Source organism: Scleropages formosus, chromosome 9, assembly GCF_900964775.1.
Source record: "Scleropages formosus chromosome 9, fSclFor1.1, whole genome shotgun sequence".
Taxonomy (NCBI): Eukaryota; Metazoa; Chordata; class Actinopteri; order Osteoglossiformes; family Osteoglossidae; genus Scleropages; species Scleropages formosus.
In genome coordinates this window covers 12,632,439-12,657,726 of record NC_041814.1, presented here as the reverse complement: position 1 = coordinate 12,657,726, position 25,288 = coordinate 12,632,439, and the positions used below count along the sequence as shown (strand labels likewise).

The window sequence follows — 25,288 nt, the reverse complement described above, 5'->3', positions numbered from 1 at the left end:
AGTGCATTGGACCTATGCTGAAGAGTGAGAAGGGAATGAGAGCTATGTGCTTGTGGTTTTCACAGCCTCAGTACACAGCAGTGAGTTGTGCAGTGTTGTTGAACTCTTTCAGGTCGTTGGCATAGTTGTGTGTGGCTGTCTGCATTTGATGTTGGAAGACTGCGCAGCACATCAATGATCCAGCCTTTCAAAGACAATCCTGTTTGCAGATGCAGCAGAGTAACATTCACGCGCTGGTTTGAAGATCATTTCTGAGTTGCGGTGGCCTTCCTGATGTTCTCCTGTTTTCCTATTTTGAAAGAAGGTGTGTAAACAGAAGCACGGTTTGATGGGGACAAAGCAAACCCTGATACACTTCGCCTGGCATTTCCCCCCGGATGAAAAAAAATCTTTCTGTGATGGTTTTTTTTTGAGGAAGCAACCAGGGAGATCATGCGGGGGGAGCCGAAATAAAACAAGGCTCGTCGATTTATCTTTTACTAAGTAAATGGTTTCATCTCCCTTTCCTTGCATGTGGCAAAACACTATTACAGAGACAAACGCTGGAAACAGTACAGACCTGTGGCGGTATAGTGAGATAATTTAAGTAGAATTTTTCACCTATTTTCAACAACCGTTTGTACAGTGCAACATCTCCATGGTCGGGCGCCTATCTGGGAAACACAGCATGTGAGGTAGGGTACGCCCAGGGCAGGTTGGAGGTCCATTGCAGGGCAGTCACTCACTCACACACACACACACACACACACACACACACACACACACACACACTCATTAAGGGAAATGTAGAGCGCCCAGTTCGTCGGAAATTGCGGAAGGAAATCAGAGCACCAACAGGAAACCCATGCAAACACAGGGAGAACAGACAATCTCCATACAGACTAAGCTGGATTTGAAGCCCACATACAAACCCACAGGCAATCATGGTTGTTCTTGCTTAGCTTCACATTTATCTGACAACATCAGATTTTCTCAGGCCACCGTGGGCTCCGAATTCGGAATTTTTCTTTCGGGATTTATAGATGTGATTGAAATCCGGGATCATAAACAAAGCAGTCGTGGTGTGTGTTTAGGTGCTGTCTCTCAGAGACCATAGCATTCCTGCAGATCGGTGGTTGCCTGCGGTGCCAGGAAAACTCATAATATAAATAGGGCACGTAAGGGTTAAATTTTTAGCTCTGTTGAGCGTTGGCTGGGGGTTTGCGGTCTACACTTCCTTTGGGAATTTATCACCCTTGTGTTTTGGAGAATTGGAAAATTTTGCCCAGTACCATAGAGACCACCGAGAAATATGTAAGAGCAGGGTCAGTACAAGCATGTTGCAGATACCTGAACAAGTGAGGTCAGCGAGGCGCCCGAGCGGCAGGGGACAGGCGATGCGATAGACAGAAATGTCACGCTGTCATGGAGATGTGACAGAAAGAGGCAGCATGAGAGGGAGCGTGCACACAGCAGACTGGCTCATCTGTCCCATGGGGGAGGTGGGGCGGGGGTAGAGGGCTGCAGGCGTGCAATCGACCGAGATGATGCTGCAGTTATGAACCGCTGCTAACATTGAATAGCAACCTATCATACTAGTTTGTTACCATAGGAAAAAAAAACGGCCTCAGGGGCCATGTGGAGCTGTGGGCCTGTGCTCTAACACAGCAGCATTGCTGCATCTGTATGCCTCTGGCTAGTAACAGCCCTTGTGAGAAGATATCCTCAGGGCAACATAATTAGTGGCTTATGTTTAAAAAATAGACCTTGTCCGCAAAACACATGGCGCACATGTGTGCTTGTAACATGCACATATTATTATAACAGTTCAGCTCACGGAGGCACAGTTGAAACAGGGTTCGACTCGCGTGACTTACACATAGTACTCAACCCGTGGTACTCAGCACCAGATTTAAACACATCATTTACTCATGTAGCGGTAACTTCCCCATTGCCACGAATGTGCGGTTGTGTCTTTATGAGTCCCTGTTTTGCAGGAAAATTGGTCGGCATTTGTCCATTCTTTAGCTCACAGTTTCACTGTGATGTTTTTTTTTACCCTTTTCACGACTGCCACCTTCTTGTCTGTCTCCAGATAGCCTTCTGTCTGCTCGTCTCTGCGTAGGCTGCACAGACTCACCATATGGCTAAGAGCGTGTCCTCTTCAGCTGCTCCGGCCGCCTGGCTCGGGATTAATCTACGTCCATTTCTGCGTCTAGGAGCCAAACCTCTGCTAAGTCTGACACCTTCACTTCGGCTTCACCTGTAATTAGCTGCCTGTCGGATGGCCTCTTCTGTGCCTCCAGGCCTCCGCACGTCCACTCAATTAGTGGGGCGTCCCAACCTGCGGGTTTGCCCATTGGCTGGCTGTCCCCTCCGCAGTTAATGGCAGGCATTTGTTGCCAGTGCCAGGCAATTTCCTCCTTGAGTTGGCCCGTTCTGCTCGGCAATGTCTGCGCACGCTAATCTGGCGTCATCATTAGGAGGCAGCCCTTGGCTTGTTTCCTGCGATGCAGGGTGCAAACGATGCGAGCAAGGTTGTCAGTAGGTAGCACCGGCAAGAGCGGGCCCTTCTAGAGTAGGATTGAGTCTCCTTTCATGTGGGCTCTAAAAGGCGTCCAGCTTTCATCCCCTCATCGCTTTGTTCTAGGTTGGTGGCGGGCAGCACCACAGAAGGTTGCGGTATCCCAACTGTCTCAGTTTGCTAAGAGACCAGCATAAAGAGCCCTCTGTCTATGCTTCTTCAACACACACACACACACACACTCAGGAGAGGGTGTGTGCGTACACTTTAAAGCACCTCTCAGCTTTGTGCCCAGGATTGTCCTAAACTCTCCTTCTCATCATCCACTTGCTCATTTTTTTCAGACTGTCAGTGTGGTCTGACAACCCATACGTTCGGAGAGGCCCGGTATCTCGCAATCTTTTTCAAAGTTCTTTCCGCAGCGCGTATCATTTCGTTATCATTCACCGTTATTCGTATCATTAATATAAATTATCAGGGTTGATATATAGGTAAAAAAAAAAAAAAAAACTGCAGAACTGTACTATTGTCATTATCATTGTGTTTACTTTAAAGTAACACATACAGAGTCTGGACAGTTTTACAGTGCCAACTTTTCAAGGATGTTTAACAGGTTAAGATGCTGTGAAGTTGTCATGCTGAAGTTGTTGCTGTGAAGCTATAGCAGCTGAAAAACAAACAAAAAGAAAAAACAAACATTTCCCCAGTACCTTCCCAAGATAGGCATCTCTGTCACCCTTCCTTTGCTGAGTCAACTGGGTGATGTGTCTCCGTGACCTCTGCCATCAGGCCGTCAATGGTGCTGTCAGCTGCAGCCGTTGAGAGCATTCTGTCCATCAGTGGCATGTCACATGGTCGCTCTGTTCTCCCGCTTCTTGAAGAGATTTTTGACCAGTTTCTACAGACTGCGTAATCTTGTTTATGTCCGGAAATGGGAGGTCAGCTGGTAATTTAAAATCAGCGAGTATTACAGGGCTCAAACATGTTCGTCTGACAGATACTGAGTAGTCCTACGCACTATTTGCTTCACCTGTCGAAATGACTAATGCTGGTGTTCTTAACCTTTGCAGCAGCTTTGGCTCAAGGTCTGAACTGTAATCCCAGTTGATGAGTGCAAAGACCCTCTTTCAGGAAAACAAGGTTTTCCTTCCGCTTAATTGTGTTAACTCATTTATTCTCGCTAACTTTCCTTAACCGTTTTTTTCTGCTCAGGGTTGCAGTGGTCCGAAGCCCATCTAGAAGCACGCGGCACCTTAATTCTTTTTAAATAATAATAAATCTGTACTTTATGGTTTCCTGCAGTCATTGTCCTCATGGCCCCTTGTCAGTAAAGTCTTCCTGGATCACCAGATGTGAAACCTTAACTGACAATGGACCTTCTTTTTTGTATCCCTGCTCATTCTGTAGTGATCCATCCAGTCTAATTATATCTCCAGCTTGAAAGGTTGTGATCTACCATTTTAAGCCAAAAATAATAATAATAATAATCTTGTTGAATGTATTATTTAACATCTTATATGACTTCTATGCGTTTCTGTTCATACTCCGTTTATTACCGTGACTCTTTTCGTGCAGCACCTTTCTCGCTCTTCCTTATGAACAGTTACTGACTGAGACTTGCTTGCATGTATTGATTGAAATGCAGCTTGTTAACCCAGACTTTTGCTGCATGAATCGATTGCAGGAGAAGGACTATGTGAGGAAGGGGCTGTGGCCCCCAGTCTCACCCATGCGCCCTTCTCCGTGTGCAGGTCAGGACCGCAGTGAGGCCGGGCTGATTAAGCGCTTCAAAGGTGATGGGGTGCGCTACAAAGCAAAGCTAATCGGGATTGACGAGGTCACGGCAGCACGCGGGGACAAGCTGTGCCAGGACTCCATGATGAAGCTAAAGGTGAGTGGGTGAGACTGGCGGGTGGGGAATCGCTGTGCCCGGCAGCGGCTTCGGCATTGTAGTGTCGCTCAACTATTTTCATCTCAAGAGAAACAGCCGTAGCAGGTTGCGGTCTTGCCAGGCGAATGCAGAGACGGCTCTGCCGATTGCCATGGTCTCTCTGCGTAGACGGCAGAAAAATGGCAATTAGCGTGGCAACTTATTGTGACGCAATCCCCGGCAGAGATTGATCAAACCCATTTGCATCTGTCATCCTGACAGGAAATCTATTCTCATATTCGAAAGAACCTTCACTAATCATTAAACCAGTGTTCTGGTGTTATTGTTTCTAATCTCCCCATCATGCAAAACCCCTAGTTCATCTACAGGTCAGCCAGGATACCAGAGTCAATTAAATCTTTGAGGTTATGGCATTTTTTTTTTTAACAGAAGAATTTTTGAGACATGCTGTTGCAAGACAGACCCGGTGAGATGCCCACCCATGCTCGCAGAACGAGAAGAACCGTCATTTTTGATCACCACGTACATGGCATTGTGCGAGAGCCATGGATTGCCGTTGATCAGTGTTTGAAGCCAGCAGAACCAATCTCCAGAAGAAGAAGGGCATTGGCAATTAATATAAACACATAGCTCAAATGAAATATGCTCAACATTCATGGCTCCTTTGCTCTGTAATATGCTTGATTCCATCTGCAACTGCAGACAATTGTGGATGGTTGGTAGCTTGAAAAATGCTTAGGTGGGGGGTTTTAAAGGTTTTCTTGCACAAAATTTACCTGAAAGGAGCGTCAGTGATCCAGTCAGCGTGAAAGCCAAGTGTGAAACAGCAGTGGTTAAATTTGCTGGTATTGGGGAAGAGAAATGCAGATATCTCTTAGAAACAGACTTCAAAGCATCTATCACTGCCTCAACAGCCGCCCCTGTGCAAAAGTTCACTGCAGCCTTCCAGAACCGACCAGTCAGCAAATCATCTGTTCTTGGCTCGAAACGCATGACGTAAATGGCACTGACATCATCTTTGTGAAAGAGAACAACCTCAGGAAACATATTGACCATCCTGCTCTATACCTGTTACCTCCAAGACAAGGAATGAAGGAGCACAGGTCTTGACATCTTTTTCCCGTTTCTTATTTTTTGCTTTTCTTAATCCACAGGGAATTGCTGCGGCTGCCCGCTCGAAAGGAGAGCATAAACAGAAAGTCTTCTTAACAGTGTCTTTTGGTGGAATCAAGATCTTTGATGAGAAATCAGGGGTGAGTGCCGGAAGCAGAACGTAAATCATACCGGAGCCTACATAAGCCTTCCGTGAGAGCTGGGAGGGCAGCGATTCACCTTCAAACCACAGGTCCCCAGGGCATGGGTGTCCAGAGCACGTGTAGCCCCTGGCATAGCGCTGGGCACAGATGAGAACTAGCTCTCGTAGAAGAGTGTTTTGCTCACTTAAAGTGAGTAGGTGTATTTCAGCTCAGTAAAATATGAGGAAATCAGCCTGTTGGTTTTCATGTTATTCTATTCAATTAACTGCAGAAGGAACTGGCTCACAGCAACATAGATAGCAAAAGTATACTGAGAAAATAAATGCAGATATGCAGATATGCACACATAAGTAATACAGCACAGAGGCAAAAGTTTACAATATTTATTGGGGTGGTCTTTGGTGTTGGATTGGTATTATCACTAGCTAAATACCTTTGAAAAACGGGGGCCTAGCAGTACGTATAAAATATAGACCAGTAAATGCTCCTTAAGTGATGTTTTGAATAATATTTAGCTGCTTCATGTCTCCTAAAAGGTTTCGTGAATTTCAAATGCAAGTGTGCTTTCATCTTTTGGAAAAGAGGACATGTCTGGCTCCTTAGGGATAGGTACACCAAAGTTAATGAGGAAGGAAACTTAGTAAAGTGTTCTTTTAAAATTTAGAACAGGCTGTGCTCTTACAACTTTTCTGCTTATCATGAAAAGCAGGAATTATAATTTCATATTTTCCTGTTCAACAAGAAGTATAGTGAATGATTAACTTTAATCAGCTATGGTTGTCTTGCAAAATTCCACCTAGACTGTTATATTGAAATTTTAAAAAAATATATATTTTTTTAAAGGCCCTCCATATGATTGTTAATTGAGAATATTCCTTGTTAGTGTTATACACTGAAAAAAAGAATTCTCGGTGTGATATTAATATGAAACACTATTGACAGTGGGTGATGCAGCTGACACCAGCAACCACAGATATTTGACACATTTTTTAATCGATGCGGGTTTCTCGGCTGATGGCTGCGAGGCCTTTGTTAACCTTTTGTTGTAGCTGTGATTCCGAGCCTCTGTTGCCAAGACAAAGAGGTTTTAATCAAAGCTTCATCTGTGGTTGACAGGTGCAAAAGTGCTGCGCCTATCCTGGCTCCGGGGACTGTTAATGCCATTGTTATACTGTAGCTACACTGGACATCACCGTCAATGTGATCCGAATGTCTCCGAGGGCCGGTTCAGGCAGTCGACGTTACTGTCCTCTGATAGAAATGAAAGCGATAGACCAAAAAAACCCATGAAACAAAAAGACTTGAGTTCTCGTGTGTTGTGGTTAGTAGCAAATTTCATTTGATACATCATCAGAGCATAGCAGCCAATAACAAAGATGCTGATATAAGTAATGGGCAATTCGGGATGGTGTTTTACGTGTTATTTCAAAAATAGTGAACTAACAAGAAGTTCACAAATATCCATGCATATGATAAAATTTCACCATATGCAATAATTACATTGTGGGCAGAATTTGACTTGCAGTTATATTGTCACGCCCTCCACCTCAGCGCAACGAGGAGCACCTGCCACACATCAGGGGGACGAGTGGAAAAAAGGAAAGCGCGGAACGCGCACAATTGCGGAACCTCGTTCAGCCTTGTTACTCACTCGCACTTCTTGCATTAGTTCTCCTGCCTTCCCTGATCCCTCATCCTCACCTTCATCCTTGTTTCCCTGCCCGTTCCCATGTTCCACGACTTCCTGGTTTTCCTTGACTTCTCACCCGTTTTCTGCATTACGACTCTCAGACCCTCCCTTCGGATATCGTTCGCCCCTGGGTGACCATTTGCCTGTTTCTTCGACCATGTCTTTCAGATTTTACACACACACACACACACACACACACTTTCAGAACCGCTTGTTCCATACGGGGTCGCGGAGAACCAGAGTCTACCTGGTAACACAGGGCAAAGGGGACACACCCAAGACGGGATGCCAGTCCACCGCAAGGCACCCCAAGTGGGACTCGAACCCCAGACCCACCGGAGAGCAGGACCGTGGTCCAACCCACCGCACCACCACACCACCGCACCCCCCAACTCTTTCAGATTATCCCGTGAGAAATCTTCCAATGCTCCGCACTTGGGTCCAACGCTTCCGCTTCGAGGGAACGCCGTAACATATATATTGTTTTGGGGGAAATGCATTTACAAATGAAAGTGAAAGTGTAATTATGTTCATCTTTATTACTGCTGTTGTTTTTCGCTCTTCGCTGTGATATCGATATTGATGGTAAGGCCAAAGAAAAACTTGTGCTTTGTCACGGTGATGAAATTTCACTTCATTCTAAAACTAAACACTTAGCGTTCTTTAATTGCTCCCATTCTTGGAAAGCGGCCAAATATCAAAAAACTGGATATAATCACTCACTCATTTACTCAATTTCATTAACTGCTTGTCCGTGTCAGTCTCATGGCAGTCCGGAGCCTATCCCAGAATCACTGGGTGCCAGGCTACGAGGGGTATGTCTGCACTGGACAGCAGTCCATCGCAGATAACCAGATAATTAAATAATTTATTCCATTATTCTTATGGGAAAATTCCAATTTGTTCCAGGTGCTTCCCAAGTTTGTCCTAAAATCACTCTAATTGATCCCTGATATAAGAAAAAAGCTGCGTAACACATAAAAATCGAATGAATAACAATAACAACATTGTACATTCAACCCCTTATATTGACATTTTTAAGTAGTTTTACTTTTTTGTGCTTTGTTCTTAGAAAATAAGTTTTTATAAATTTCATTTTTATTTGATAGCATTCAGAAAGCTTTTTCTGTGTGTGTCCGCAAAGCTTTTTTTCAATTACTTGAATGTCACCAGGGTTTTTTGAATGGCACATGGTTGTATTAGCAAACGGGCTTTTATATTAAAATATTTCTCAACATTCTCAAAGTCTGTCTGGAATAGACATAAAAGCAGTGAATTTAATTTAATTAAATCTCATAACATTTTTCTTAGGCTGTGAATTATAAATAAATATTGAGTAATAGTAAAAATTAAATATTTACTATTTTTTAATTGTTATTCTCTAAGGTTTTATGGGTGTCTCGATAACAACAACCTTTGTTGAATTTCATTTTTTCAAAGGGTCAACAATAAGGGTCTACTGTATATTCGATATGTAGGGGTCACGGTGGCATGGCAGGCTTGCCCCGGTCCTGCTCTCTGGCAGGTCTGGGATTCAAGCCCTACTTGGGGTGCCTTGTGACGGACTGGCATCCCGTCCTGGATGTGTCCCCTCCACCTTCGGTCGTATATTCACACACACACTGGCTGAAACTGCCTGTCCCAAGCAGGGTCGTGCTGGGCAACACAAGACCGGAGGGGGAGGGGACACACCCAGGATGGGACGCCAGTCTGTCGCAAGGTACCCCGAGCAGGACTCAAACCCCAGACTCACCAGAGAGTGGGACCTGGCCAAGCCCACTGCGTCACTGTGTGTGTGTGTTTATGTGTGTATACACAATAATTTAAAAGGAAGTGTTTTCATTCAGATAACTTTGTGTGATATTGTGTGTGGACAGACTTGCGCAGGGCAAAAGTTATAGACCGCATTCGTATAAACGAATGTGAGTACCCACGCAAAACCGTAGAGTGCCAGAATGCAACTGAAAGCATAGGTACACTGTTCCCATAACACAGTCCATCTCTCAGAGCCAGTTTGCACAGTTTTCATTTACATTTATTCATTCAACTGATGCTTTTCTCCAGCAGTAGACAGGATTTGAACCCGCAGCCTTCAGGTTTGAAGGTAGTTGCTCTAACCACTACATGATCAGCTTCCCAATTTTTCAAATGCAGTCTCAGTTTGTCATGCCAGATCAAATATCGTGAATCTGGACCTGCTGTCACAGAATGAATAAATGAAAATCTGGACCACTTGAGGATATGTGTTATTAATAATCATGGCACAGCGAGTAGCGCTGCTTTCTCACAGCGCCTGGGTGGTGTGAGAGAACGTGGGTTCGATCCCTGCTCAGTCTGTGTGGAGTTTGCATGTTCTTCCTGTGTCTGTTTGGGTTTCTGCTGGGTGCTCTGGTTTCCTCCCACACTCCAAAGACATGCTGTTCAGGTTCCCCCATAGTGTGTGAGTGTCACAGAGAGAGTGTGTTTCACTGATGTATGGATGAGTGACCCATTGTGAGTAGTGTATCTAGCAGTGTAAGTCACCTTGGTAAATAAGGTGTGTGGGCTGGTAACACTACATAGTATCCATTGTAAGTTGCTTTGGATAAAAGCATCTGCTAAGTGAATAAATGTAATGAAATGGGACATTTAGCAGGTGCTTTTCTCAATTCAGAGCAAACAAAAGTATATTTAATCATAGGCAAAAAGCTTTACATACAGACACACAATTACCAAAACAATGTTTGTCTGATACCATGTTTTTACCAGTGCACTTTGAACAAATCATTGCCTCTGGAATTGAGTCAGAAAGAGAATACATAGGTATAAGGCAAATTTATACAAATTTATGGAGCTGTTAAGAGATCGGAAGGGAAGCTTGGCTGATAGAAGCGTATTGCGAGACCCATCTTGAATGTTGAGGGGGATTCAGCAGTTCAGCAGAGAGAGAGAGAAAGAGAGCGAGAGAGACAGATTGAGAGAGAATAAGAGAGAGAGCGAGCGAGAGAGAGAGAGAGAGAGAGAGAGAGAGAGAGAGAGAGCTCATTTACCGCATCAGAGGGAAAACCTGTAGACGTTCTGTTTTGGACCCCTTCTTAATGGAAGCATCATGCTGCTCGTGGTAGGTTAGCACAGTGCTCTTGCTGGGCCTGCAGGTATCAGGCTGCAGATCGTTAGAATGTCTTCAAGGCTGTATGCAGAGTGTTGAACTTAATACAGGCAGATTAAAGACACCTGTAGGGGGGAAGTAGGCAAGATCCATGGAGTACATATGAAAAGAGAAGAATAGATACATGGCATATAGTGAAGACTTTGTCTTATGACAGAGAGTTGAGGAACAACAATCCTGACACCATGTTGCGCTGGAAAAGTGGGGCCGACATGTGGACATGCTGCTAGCTGCTACAGCCTCCACATCTTACGGCATATAGTGGGAAACCACAGAGGGATTTGCACTCCACACACACACACACACACCCCATCTGAAACTGCTTGTCCCATCCAGAGTCGCAGGGAGCCAGAGCCTACCCTGGCAACACAGAGCATAAGGCAGGAGGGGACACACCCAGGATGGGATGCCAGTCCATCACAAGGCACCCCACACAGGACTCAAACCCCAGACCCACTGGAAAGCAGGACCTGGTCCAACCCACTGCACCACCGTACCCTCCTAATTTGTACGCTACACTTTTTTTTGAATAACATATCACATTTCGTAACACCTCATTTATAGCCCTGACCTGCGTACACCGCTGACTCTGTGTGTATGCAGAACACATGTAACCGTATGGCCCCTGCACTCTTCTGCATGTTTTCCACAGCACTCTGAAAACACTTGTTCTGTTTGATCACACTAGAAATTGAACAAAGACCTCAGAATGCCTTAGTTAGATAGGACAAACTTGTGCCTATTTCTCTAATGCATGAGAAATCATTTTGGTTGTTTATTGCTCAATGCATTTCAACAAACACTGTCCCTCTAAAGTACTAATACATATCTACATTTAGCAGACACTTTCCAAAGTAACTTACAATGTCAGTCTACCTACAATTATTTACCTGGCTGGGTAATGTTAGTAGAACAATTTTTTTTAGGGTGAATACCTTGCATAAGGGTACTATAGCCACAGGGAGGGATTGAACCGCCAACCTTTGGGTCAAAAGGCCATAGTACTAACCACTACACTACCAGCTGTTCCCAGGTAACTGGGATATTATACATATATATGTATAATCCTCCCATTCTCCCCAAGCATTTGTTCTCAGTCATTTCATGAACATTACCTAAAATTACATTTAAAGCAATTTTGAAACCACAAGTCAACTAAACTGTTAAGGAGACTACCTGCTTCCTTATATAAGGTGCTGTGCAAACCCAGAAATGACAGCACTCTTTCCTGCGAGAGCATCAGTTAAAAATGGTGGCTAATGAGGTGATATGATCTATATGTTTCTCCACACATTCTTGGCTGAGAGACGAGGGGTTCCCTGACATCGGAACCAGCAAGCAACCGGAAGCAAAACAAATGTTGAAACAATGCTAATAAAGACCCCCATTCCACCTCCACCCCATTAGAGACATCAGTCAGTCATGTTTGACTGCATTTATGATTAATTATGTTCTTGATAGATCGCCTCTGAACTTCTTTGCCAAGGCAAAGCTCCTTTTGTTTTGTCGTTTGCTCACTGCCAGTGTGCCCTTCTGTTCTGAATTTACAGTATATGTGGTACATTAAAAGGAGGCACTCAGGGAGCCTGTGAAGGACTGTTTCAGTCCTTTCCTTTGTTATGAAAAAGTGTTGTGAAAGAGACATGATGTTGGAGTTAATATGCAAAAAAATTAAAACTGTTGACATGCTGCTGCATTGAGATTTTTTCTGAGCAGCGCTGTTAAACAAGTCTGTTTGTCTAATTGCTAAGTAAAATATAAATGCAATTGAAATTTCATTTTTTTAAAAATGCAGCATTAAACTAGAAGCAGACTTTGAAGGCCCTTTAAAGGATATGATGATAAAAATTTAAAGCGCAAACATATTTATTCAGTGTTCTTGAAAAATAAATGAACAAAAGGCATATCAGGAGCAATTTAGAAACAGGAACTTTGCAGTGTGGAGGGGAAGCCTTTGAGCTGCTTGAAGAACAACTTAGTTCTTTATGCCCTTTCTTGCTGAAGCACCGTTTCATCATGTGACAGCGGACAATCCGAGTTTCCCTACTGGCTCCCGTCCATTGCCTCGCTGTTCTCTTTCGTCCCCCTCATTCATTGACACTGCCGTGATTTCTGGGGCTTGTCGGTGACAAAACAAGATGCAAACTCTTGACTTTGTTGTGATAAGCTGCCATACCGACAGACACCCTGCTGTGATTTAGCTAATCTCGTTCTGTCTCTGGAAAGCTGGAGAGGTGCCAGGGGAAGCCTTTTCTTTATTAATTCCCCTACGGAGGAGAAGAGGTTGAGCGTTCGGAGCCAGGGAAGGCCGATAGCGTGCAGGGAAAATTAGCGAAGACGACAAGGCCCGGGTGCAATGCTTTCGCAAGATCGGGAGAGCAATCTGGCAAAGAAGAATGTATTGTTTTCAAAAGGAACTATTGTCCTAAGTGCGTCCATATGTTATGGGGTCCATGGTATCCCACAAGCAGCCACTGTCAACACAGGCCCATCCGTTGTGGCGGTCCCCTATGCCATTGTCGCAGACCGCTTGTGCAGAAGTCCCATTCAAGGGTGTGATAGAGTCAAGCAGGCTTTCTCCTGTAATTACACACATCTGCCTAGAGGCCCACAGGCCTGCTGATAAGTCAAGCAATGATACTGTAGTTTTCTCCTCTAATCAGAGGCCTCACTCCCCCCCCCAACACTCATCATCACTACGGCAACAGCTAATTACTCAATAACTCCTGCAGTGACGGCAGCAGGATGCGTGGAGTAATAGAGGTGCTCCTAAGTCAATCAATGGCGATAATCACAAGAGTTATTAAAAATGCAGAGGTGCACCTACAGGTGCGGATTACATCATTCTTTCCCGGTACAGTACAATCGGGTGTTTCTCCCTGATCCGTGACTTAATATAGGAATCAGCTGTGCCACTGCTCATCCGATCGACTAGAAATGGTGGCGGGTGCGGCGTGACAGGGATATTGCGTATGATTGGTTTTTGCACATTAGCTGCACCGATAATCTGCCTGAGCCAGAGTTCCCTGTCGTTTAAGAACATTATTAGCTGCGCAGATGACAGATTTCGCCCCACTTTCCCATATCTGCATGCTGAGTAATAAACAGCCTGTGGACCTCATTGGTTTTGGAGGCTGCATTAGGCTGCGTTGTGGTGATTATCCCCGTTACACAATTAGCCAACAGATTTACTCCTGGAGTTTTGGTAAGAAGGATGTAAGTGAGGGAGAAACACGCCGGCTCGAAACAGTAGATGTGCGTAGAAGGTGTGCAAGGATCTGCGTCTGTGATTGTGAAGCGAGTTCGGTGAATTGAGTGCACGTGTATCGTGATCTCCCATTTTCGAGCCTCCCGGCCCCACCTTTGCGGTACCAGGGATTGCGCTCTCTCTGACTCTTACTTGTGTGTCCGCCGGATCTTAGAGCTGCTTCTCTGTCACGGTGTGCTGGAATTCCACCGAACGCTAGGAGCGGGGGCATCTCTGCCTGTTTAGACCATTCCCAGCTGTGACAGGGTGATATTTGGCATCCATCATCCTCTTTCCTCACAATGGGCTGTCAAGCTACAGGGAAAACCGTGATAAGTAGTGTATTATGTGAAATTTATTTACGTTCGGCTTATTTTCTCCGTTTCACGAATACCCCCTGTCTTTGCTTCACTCTTGTATCTGTCTCTTTCTGTAATCATCTAACGGGCTTTTTCCCTTGAGAGACGGAAAGAAAGAGGAGGAGGGAGGAAAAAAAAACAGGAGCAGAGAAAAAAGACGAATGGGGGGGGGGGGGGGGGCAGCAAGACAGAGTGAGGAAGACACTCTGCAAGGCAATAAATCATGGTAAAACCTATTAATGAGATAGTGTGGCTGCTGGAATATGAGGGTTAAAAGGTGGAGGTCACCAAAGCCATTAGCGATAGAAGGATCTTTTCTCTCAGTCACATCAGATGGTTATTCAGTGTTTCCCTTGCATGCTGTCGCTACGGGGAACGCCTTTTGCAGCATATTCCATCCATCGAAGACTCCTCACGAACAGACGCGTCTCCGTCTATGATCTCAGTGCAGAAGCCCACCGTGTATTTTCACCGCATCCATTGCCGGTCCTGTTCAGGTGTCAGGCGCCGAATGTGCCGTGTGCCTTGGTCATCCGTGTCGCTGCTTCATTGCTAGGGGGCAAGGCGTTGCGTGCAGGAGGTGCCGCCGAAGAGCAACTGGTCCCAAATGGAGTCCCTTTTCAAATGCAAAGTGCTCCTTTCAGCTCTGCCAGGCGCTGTCAAAAACCAGAAATGTTGCAGACACACAGAAACATGCACAAAGAGGGAGATAAGATGTTGAGGGCGAGGCTACGCTATGCTTACCTGACAGCTGGAAGGTGATGATGCAGCCATGTTTTTGACTTGCGCCGCACGAAATTTGCCACGCAGTCGGTTGTGTGGGGGGGGGGGAGGCCTCTGATCAGCTAACTGCGGACCCTCCCTTCGCTTGAGACATCAATCGAGACCAGGGCGCAGGGTGAGGCATTGAGCTGGGTGTGATTTATAGGCTGTTGTGCAGATCACTCCTCTCCGTTGGCCTTTTGCTCAGCGAGAGCTCAGAGCTGCTGGGCTTGTCTAGCCCATTGCGCTGAGACTCATATCTGTTCCTGGCCGTTTACACCGCGCGGTTATTGGACGCAAGCCCCATATTTCACTTTGTGTCAGCTCCTGTACTTGGATTGGGAGCAGCGACGAGAGACCCCCCTCTACGTCCCTACGTGGAATGATGTAGTGTGTACGCGGGCAGCGGAAGGGTTCCGGCCGGGCGGAGTTACGTGGCTTTAATGGGGCCGAGCGAGAGCTAATGCTAGCGTGGTCCTTTGCCGTGTAATTGGATTCCGACTGTCAAAACAAAGGGCCTGATGTGTAGTAATGCAGTGGGCCGCAGCAGCAAGTTTAGCCTAGCGGAAGGAAATCTGTCAGCGTGCGGAGACAGGCCTGTATTGGGAAATTACCTCCACCACGCTGAACATGGAGTCCTTCACACAAACATGCATTTATTTCTTTGGGCAATTTGAGGAGCTGACATGCTTGTCTCTTCCGCTGTATGTGTCTGCGTGATACTCCACACATAGCATCTGCATTTTTGTACGTCCGGCAACGACTCTTCTATCCGCCTCCTTCGCTGGCTCGCACCGCTTCCGTTAGCAGAGGGCTGACGTTCACTGTATATATCGTGATTTTTTCTTTCTGTAAAGGAGCCTTGTTGTGAGTTTCACTACTTTGTCAATCGTTGAGTGTGTTCCGAGGTGTGGTCAGTTGTTCTTTGCAATGATTTTCCTCTTAAGTAATGCTACATAGGGGTGCGGTGGCGCAGTGGGTTGGACCACAGTCCTGCTCTCCAGTGGGTCTGGGGTTCGAGTCCCGCTTGGGGTGCCTTGCGATGGACTGGCGTCCTGTCCTGGGGGTGTCCCCTCTCCCTCTGGCCTTACGCCCTGTGTTGCCGGGTTGGGCTCCGGTTCCCCGCAACCCTCTATGGGACAAGCGGTTCTGAAAAGGTGTGTGTGTGTGTAATACTACATAAATGAAACAAGATGATACTATTATTATTATTACCAATAATATTAGTATTCTTATACCCTGTATGTCATTCAAGGTGTACACCCCCGCTTTGCACTTAGTGATTTCGAGATAGGCCCCAGACTACCGCAGCCCTGCTTAAGGCAAGCGCTTAATGAAAATTGGCGAATGTATTATTATTATTATTATAATTATTATTATTATTATTATTGCATAAAAGAAGCAGTTCAGTGTCATTACAGATATTAGCAAATTCCATCTTGTGTAACATCTGAATAGTTTTACAATCTGTTAGAACAAGTTGCAAGGATGTTTTAGTGTACTCGGCAAGAAAAAACATAAAAAGCAGTCAGAGTGTAACACTACACTGTAATGATTTTTTTTTTTTCTTCCCATTCCGACTTTAAGGTAGGGAAAGTCAACTGATGTTTGCTTTTACACCGGGCATGAACCATGAAATAGACTATTGCCGCCTGCAAAAGTCACAGATCAGCCTAAAAGTTACTTCTTTACAGGAACACTCTTTTGGCCATATAGCACATTTCACTTTTCAGACACTTTCTACAGCTCTGGGGAATCAGAGTGGAGGTGTTTCAGATGTGTGGTATTAGTCATAAATCTCAACACTTTAAACTGCAGTTTTAAAACATGTTTTTGAGTTTTTTTTTTTCCCTTGCGAATGACCGAGCGATCTGACCGAAGTATTCTTTGCTACACTGTCCTTGTTTTGCAGGCTGGCCCGTGTGTCTTGTGCTTTAATGCGTGCGTATATATTTAAATTCAGGATTTAGTTGAAAATTCCCCTAACTTCCCAGCTTGGTGTCACCTTCTCCATTAATTTCTGCTTTTTTTGTTGAGAAACACTGGCTGGGATTTAGCCTTAGGTGCAGTTGTGATCTGCTTTCCTCATTATTACTCTGTCGACGAGAAACATATCCCTGTCAGATCGTGACAGGATGCAAATGGAGTCTGGGGGCAGTCTCCGCACTTATTCACATACTCTTACCTCATCCTTCAGTCTGATGAGGAGCTCTTTCTGCAGTGGTCAGAGTGCAACCCGTTTACCTTCATAGTCTCCTTGCCATCTGACAGTTACATAGGTTTGTTTAAAGAGCTCGGTGTTAACGCAGGAGGGATTGTGGATTGTGGAATCTATCGGAAAGGGTGTAGGAATAGCCCGCTGTCCAACCGCGGTACACTTGTCAATGGAGGGATCCTTTTTCCGAGTCTCAGGGTGACCTTGTCCCTTCACCATTTCGGGTGACCTAATTTGCTCACATTTTTAACGAATTAAGCGCAAAAAAAGAGAGGCTCGATCTTGCACTGATCGCTGGGACCGGTCAAAGCTACCCATCAGAGTGGGTCCAGTGCTGTCACCAGACTCTATGAATCTGGACTCTTGGCGCCTTACTGCGAGTGACCTCTATTCAGTCATTCTTGAACTGGGACGTCCTCTTCCGTAGACGGTCCGAGATTTCTTTGCCAGTTTCTTTTTGGGTTCTGTAGTCCGAGGCTCTTCTTGTCAGTCAGTCAGTCTGCCAATTCTCATTTATTTAGTGCATTTTGCTAGGTTTTTCTCAAGCAATTTATTGTAGTTTTTTTTTTTTTTTTTGAGGAAATCCTAAGTATATAGTATGTAGTATGTGAAGTATGTGTAAGTGAAAGTCATTTTCTACAATAATCAGTTGTTTGTGGAAATGTCGTTGTCTCTGAATATATTGTTTGAGTTTATCTACTTCACGGTATTGTGTACTACAACCAGTAGGACAAGAAGAACACCATTTGGTGCAAGCTTCCAGATTGATAATGTCTTCGGTATTAAGTTACACCATTGCAGTTAGCTGTGTACTCTGATCCACTGCTACCTAGCAAAGCCATTAGCAATGTGTTTTTCTCCCTAAAAAAAGGCACAGAAAAGGAAAAATAAATTATTGCAGAAATTACATTTACATTATATGTGTTCATTTAGTAGACACTTTTCTCCAAAGTGACGTACAGCTCCGAGAACAATAAATAAGTGCATTACACCAACAGAAGGAGAGATTTGGATGTTGACAAATGATTCTTGAGTGCAGTCAATATCAAGTTGTGTTGGAAGTGTTTTGACTATCCTGCGACATACAAAGTAATCCTTCTGACTCTCTCATAAACATTAACCAAGGCAGCGACGGAAGAGTATTTCCGACAGTGTTCTAGATTTGTGATATCATCCACTTTACAATATTCAGTGCCCAGCTTATTGCTGTCAGCTCTCAACTGTTGCCTTGAATCTACAAGGCCAGCCAACACCTTAGGAATGTTTTTTTTGTTTTTGTGCAATATCTAATGCAGAATTGTATTCCGCTTTCAGACACAAGTCCCCATCCTCCTTAGCGGAGAAATTCATCAATCCCCTGCTGAGCTCAGAGTTGACATTTACAGGTTCACCCACACTTATGGCTTTGGTTGATTTTTGAACTTCTGAACCACATCAGGTTAGAAATAAATGCCACCATGTGAATGAAGTATGATAAGAAGGACTCGAGAGGAAAAGCATAGAGCCTTTGTCTTCAGTAAAATAAAAACGGAAGTGCAAGCAGTCAGTTTGCTATAAGCCACTTGTGTGTGATGAGGTGAGTAATGAAGTAGAATGCACTGGCCAAGCCTACCGTTCGTTCATCTTTTTCGGAGTTGTGAACTGCTTGTGTTAAACACAGTTGCGATAGCTCCGAGGGGTCCACATAGGAAGCTCCATGAAGTCTTCAGATTTTGCAGACGTTTTAACAGCAACGGTGCTCTAATGGGTAGAAAACTAATTTGCCAAGGATTACTTGTTTCAACACCTAAACAATGTGTGGAAACGTAAGATAAAACTTTGACGTCAAACAGGAGTTGAAGTGCAGATTTTAAGGTCGTTTTATTGCACCGTAGCAAATTCCATGTGCAGATAATTGGTTTGGCTGTATTTAGGTTTAAGTACAGATGTTATGGTTGATGTTACTTTCTGTTGAAACAAAGGAGTTAAGTCATTAACTGGCTCCAAAATGAAGGATGCCCTTTGCTGATATCATAAGGTGTAAAAGCAGCCGGGCGCTCTCCGCAACATCTGCTTTGACCTTTGTGTCAGTGGGCTGCAGCCAGATTCTGCTGTTACTTGGGGAAACTTCAGAAGTCAATTAGAGTCTTTCTCAGCTGGCGACTTGCATTCTGAGAATTCTGAACCGCAGTGAAAACCCCAACGTACCTGAAGTGCAGCCTGGAAGGACTTAAAAGTCTGAAAGCCGTGATTTTAAGAGAGCAGCTGAGATATGTTTGAGCAATCATAGAAAAAACAGACATACTTCTACTACCGGGAGAAGTATTCATTATTATGATTATTAAGTGCTGACAAATTTAAATCATAACATCAGGTACACCATGGGCTTCATTTCTGCAACTTTAAAGACATAAGGAATTGTTTCGACTGCTGATCTGAGTTGTTTTTCTTCATTGTTTCTTCGTTAATCCCTTTTTCACTGTCTGTAATTACAATACATGTTTGGCTTGTAATTCCAGGTAGCCTTCGAATTTAGTTTTTTCCACTTAAACCAGATTAAATGAATTTAAGCAGGAAGCAAACATCTTGTTTTTCACATTGAATGTCACCTGTTTTCTTGAACAGGTCCTCCAGCACCACCATGCAGTCCACGAGATCTCCTACATTGCCAAGGACATCACGGACCATCGGGCCTTTGGCTACGTCTGTGGCAAAGAAGGCAATCACCGATTCGTAGCCATCAAAACAGCTCAGTCTGTGAGTACTTCGCCAGTTATCTTTTGTTTTTTAAACTCCAGCACAATGTCCTCTCTGTACTTCTTAACACAATGTGTCCACTGTAGGAGTTCGCCACGTACTTTCAGTCTCTGCAGCAGAAGCCACAAAGACCCCAACAAATTGCTTGTTACCAGTCAGGCCACCATATAAAAACAAAAAGCTTTACTGTATGAAAGGACTGAGGGGGCTAGGCTGCTAGAAGCAGGAACTGCCAACAATGTTTTTGTTTTCATTCTCTGTGTCACTATAGGGGGTAGAAACACACACACACACACACACACACACACACACACACACGCACATTTTCTGAACCGCTTGTCCCATACGGGGTCACGGGGAACCGGAGCCTAACCCGGCAACACAGGGCGTAAGGCCGGAGCGGGAGGGGACACACCCAGGACGGGACGCCAGTCCGCCGCAAGGCACCCCAAGCGGGACTCGAACCCCAGACCCACCAGAAAGCAGGACCCGGTCCAACCCACTCCGCCACTGCACCCCCTACGGAGTAGAAACCCAACACTGTTAAATGAAATAGTTAAATTCAAGCTGCATTAACACGGATTTGAAATTTCTTGTTTGCTGACTGACACACTAGCTACCTATCCGTAACTGTCCTGGAAGCATAGGGTGCCACACGATTCAAGGTGCACCGTGAACAGGACCGCAGGACAAAGTGTAAATGAAAGAAAACAAAAATATTCTGTCTCCCCAAACATTTCTAAAATTCCAGTGGTTGGAACAATTCATCTCCTTTGCAACGTTCGTAATCTTCCCTTTAAGCTTTCTTCATCTTCACTCTTCATCTCCATGGTAACAGCATGGCTTTACTTAGACATTTACTAGAATCGCCATCACTCACAAACACCGGACTAGAGCTGTAAACAGCACGGAAGCATGTTAAATTGTGGTGGTTCTACACAGTTCTGTTTTGGCGCACTTTACTGCCATCTGCAGCTTGACAGGTAAATATGGGCCATGTTCACTGCTTCAGAAGTTATTTTAAGAAACAGATCTGGGGCAGGGCAGTGTGGTGGCTCAACGGGTAGTGCTGCTGCCTCACAGCGCCTGGGCTGTTTGGGTGTGTTGAATTCAGCGCACTCTGTGTGGAGCGCTTGTTCTCCTGTTGTTTGGATTTCCTCTGGGTACTCCTGTTTCCTCTCACAGTCATGCAGTTCAGGTGAATTGGCAATGCTGCATTTCCTGTGGTGTGTGAATTGGAGAGTTTGTGTGTGTTTGTGGCTATCCTGTGGTGGACTGGTGCAGTGTATATATAGTGTGTAACCCTGTTAGCCAAACAGCCGGTGTTTCCAGGATATTCTCTGGACTGCCAAGCCCCTGAATAGGACAAGTGGTTAACGAACGTGAGTGAGGGAGAGATCCGGGTCTCAGCTGCTGTTATACACTTGACCTCGATTCAAAACCCAGCTTCCACTGTAGTATTCTTTGAAAAATGTGCCTACCTTGAATTGCTCCAATAAAAAAAAATTACCCAGCAGCAAAACGGTTTAAATAATTTGAAATAGTTGCTTGGTAAATAAAGTAGGAATAAAGCACTTTTTATAGTAATCCTCAGTTACCAAAAGGCTCAGAATGTGTCTATGTAAGTTCATTTTGAAAATGATTGGTTTGATGACTCTTTTTGTGCTGACTCCACAAAATCCTCCCCTCATCTTGTAGTTATATTTTCATGTTATGTGTCCTTTAAAATTAATTTCGTGTTGCCAAACCTTTAGCCATAACTCTTTAAAAACGGCATGGCAACGGACTGTTACGTTGCAATGCAGATGCATATGGGTGTTTTGTCACACCCTTTATGCGATGATGTACATGCAATACATGCCAACTTCTTTGTTTTAAAAAATAATGCTGATACATTTCTTGTTTCTTTTCCATGATAAAAGAATCGATTGCAAACACCTTTTGCAATGCAAGAAAAACAAAAGACACAGGCAGTTGTTGTAATTGTTAAATTGTTCAGTCATCAGATCTTCCTTACTTTTGTGTTTTGTTTGGTGTTCTACAGTAGTTGTTCTGTCTTAACTGGACACTGCATTGATTTCTCATAACAAATCAATGAGTATCAGTCCTTGTGTCTAAAACCTCACTGTGGACTTCACTCACAAAGAGCTGAAATGGAAATCACCCAGACCTCTTTGCGCAGTCATTTTGATGTTTTAGTTTTAAGGACAGCGCATTGCATGGCAGGGTAATAGAAATATACTCAAGAAAAAGCCTGGTCAGAGATGGAGGTGTGGCTGTCAGCTATTTATCTCATAACAGGAGCAGAGAGGAAAATGATGTGCTGTGGTTTCCTGTCAGGACCATGTTATTCATTTGTTTGCTTTCTTTGTTTTACTCTGGAGATGCGTTTCTGTCTTCTTTACCGATCAGATCCACCTGGTTTGCTAAGAGTCTTAGTCATCCTCAGCTTTTCTTTTCGTCACAGGCTGAGCCAGTGATCCTTGACCTCCGCGACCTCTTTCAACTCATCTATGAGATAAAGCAGCGTGAGGAGATTGAGAAGAAGGCACAAAAAGACAAGCAGTGTGAGCAAGCTGTGTATCAGGTAAACAATCCCTAACCATCAATACAAACCAGCTACGTGTATTGTTCATCATACATGTAAAACACTTTCAGAAGTTATTATGCTACTTGAGCTTTCCATATACAAAGAAAAAAAAAAGTCTAGTTATACAACTGCGATTAAACACTGCAACAGTTTACTGCGAGACTTTTTACGTTTTTTTTTTAATAATACAGGCAGTAAAAGCCATGTCCCGGCCTGTGGTTTCTGTCAGAAAGACAGGACTTGAACTAATTGATGCGCATGTTGTGATTTTTCTGACCCTTAACGAACAAACAACAAAGGAATACCTAGAAACCACTCTGTACACAGTCATGTCAACCAGCCTCTTTGCAAGGCAAACAAAGCATGACTGAAAAAGAGCAGAATGCTAGAACAGAGGCCGGGAGACTTGCGTGAGGTGCCGGATGAAGATAAAGGCAGTCATGGCTGTGGACTGTATAATTAAGTGTGTCATTAAAAAGATCAAGGGTTCACGGGGGGTTCCTGCAGCTCTCTGCTTCCCTCTCTTTCCGAATGAGGAATGTGACCGCTGGCTGATAGATCTCGCTGGGCGATACAATTCAGGCAGCTTGTACAATTAAATGACAAAATCTGTCAAATACCAGCTCATCCAAAGGAAAGGGGCGTTTGGAGAGAAAGGCAGAAGAAAGCTGCTGCGATGAATGAAATTTTAATAATCGGATGTCGGATCTGCCGATTCCCCTATCTCTGGGCCTTAATTTTTCACCCCCCACTAGTCCCACTTTCTCTGCAACCCACCCATCTCCGCTTGGCTGATTCAATCTCTTCTTCTCCCTTCTAATTGCTTCCACAGACGATTCTAGAAGAAGATGTGGAAGACCCAGTGTACCAGGTAATGTCTCTTTGCAAAATTGATGGCCGCCTTCTGCAAATGTTCTCTATCCAATTATTTTACTTGTTCAGTACAGGATTTCTTTGTTCTTAATTGGTGTTTAATCTCACGTGTGAAAATAAATAACTCCACTCCACTTTTCTTTTTCCTCTTCTTGAATTAATAATTCATGTTATTTCATCATTTCTGTATCCTTAATACATAGTGGGTCATTGCAATGATTGGTTGTTTAATCATTCCAGCTTCTAACCAGTGCAGTGTTGTACAGTTCGGTCAGTGTTACGTAGTGATTTTTTTTTTTTTTTAAATCAAGGCTAGACTCCCAATGACTGTTTTTGTCTAGCTTCTTTTTTAATAGTGAATGCAGTACTCTTCAGCACTCACTGAATACAGACAGCTTTAACCCATTACTTTAATGCAACACTGGGCAGTGTGCCCAAAACATGAACATCGTCGTGTTTGGTGAGCTGAAGTCAAGAATACTTCATAACTCTGTAGCTGTCAGTAAGGAATGTTGCATGTTTATTGAAAACCTGCAGAGTGGTTTAAATGTAGTGAAACAGCAATTCTTGCATTGCAGAGGAATATATCTGGAGCATGTGTCTAAGACACATCATCTATGGCTTTCAGCCCACAATAACATGTGTTTAGACATTGTTGCAACACATATATATGTATACCTGTGTATCAAATCTCAAATTGAGAGAGAGAGCCAGTGTGGTTATTTGGCTACACTTGCTAGGATATATTTCTCATTTATGATGTTGTCCTGTGATTTTTTTTTTTTTTTTTTAGTTTGCAAGCGGGGACTGGTGAATATAGTGCAAGGGTCAGAATCAGAAGAAATGCGTTTGCTTCGTTTTAAAGGGCATACTCAGCTAACCTCTCATTACTATACATTCATCTTTTTTTAAGATCACTGAATGATTTCTCAAGTGTTTAAATGATAATGAATAATAAGAAGATAACATTGAAGAGACAGGACAGCAATGAAAACTACCGGTTTGCAGTTTATGCATTTTGCTCCTGTAACATGTTTTAGTTGTCTCGGTGAAAACCACACCTGGGCTTCAATTGTTTGAGAGAACGATGCTTTCCCACAAGGCGAAGGACTCACCCTTCTAACTAACAGTGCAATATGAAGTGCTGGGGCCGTGTCTATTGACTTTGTTTTACCAATCACCTCTGTGCTCTTCCATTGTCTCTCTCTCTCTGCCCTTACCCCTCTTCTCCTGCGCTGCCGATGTTATAGTACATTGTGTTTGAGGCTGGACACGAGCCGATCCGTGACCCCCAGTCAGAAGAGAGCATTTATCAGGTACTATAGCGCCCTGCCCCTTTACTTAGGAAGGGGAAGAGTCTGATTTTTTTGAAGAAAAAAAAAACAATACAATAATAACAAACAATAAACAATAGTAATTTGTATATGACAGCTGTTAGCTAAGAAAAATCTTAATATAGTATACAGGGAGTTATAATTAATGTAAGGTCAACTTTAGGGCTTGAAGTTTAGACTACTTTATTTAACAGGGTTTGTATGCATTAATTACTTTTCTAACAACAATTTAACTACTCATCGTACCCTTTTTTAAACACTTGTGCGTCTTGCTTGACACACAAAATATATACTCTAGATAAAATTTTAACTCCGCGTGAACAACGTAAACAGTGATAGAATGTACTTTCTACCCAGTTTAGCCATGAGTCACATACTGTATACAGTTAATGATAGTAATTTATCGTAACTCATATTCTAAAGATAAGTGTATTCAGTGTAACTGTATCCAGTGTAAAAATTTGTCCTTTGAATTTCTCCCAGATAAACTATAACACAAACTAAGTCAGTGTGTAAAAGTTGCACATTCAGTTGTGGTACTTTAAGTACTATCCAGTATTTTTTTGACACTGAAACAATCCTCTGCTTTTGCAAAGTAACAGTGAAAGTGCAGTGACTACTGCGTAAAGTATATTTGTGAAGGCACAGCAAGTGTGAGCTGGAGCATCGCTCAGGCAGGCATTT

The 25,288-nt window shown here is 43.9% G+C and overlaps 1 protein-coding gene across 4 annotated transcripts in view; it reads left to right on the top strand.

Moving 5' to 3' along the window:
- The window catches only part of dab1a (DAB adaptor protein 1a), a 118,568-nt gene that overhangs the window by 75,495 nt on the left and 17,785 nt on the right, over nucleotides 1-25,288 (top strand). For 3 of the 4 annotated variants that reach the window (XM_018734208.2, XM_018734207.2, XM_018734210.2), the window contains exons 3-8: nucleotides 4,255-4,394; nucleotides 5,549-5,647; nucleotides 19,676-19,807; nucleotides 22,275-22,394; nucleotides 23,230-23,268; nucleotides 24,521-24,586. In XM_018734208.2, the coding sequence (XP_018589724.1) occupies nucleotides 4,255-4,394; nucleotides 5,549-5,647; nucleotides 19,676-19,807; nucleotides 22,275-22,394; nucleotides 23,230-23,268; nucleotides 24,521-24,586 (596 nt within the window). The remainder of the gene's footprint in view (nucleotides 1-4,254; nucleotides 4,395-5,548; nucleotides 5,648-19,675; nucleotides 19,808-22,274; nucleotides 22,395-23,229; nucleotides 23,269-24,520; nucleotides 24,587-25,288) is intronic. The other variant, XM_018734211.2, reaches the window with a different exon arrangement.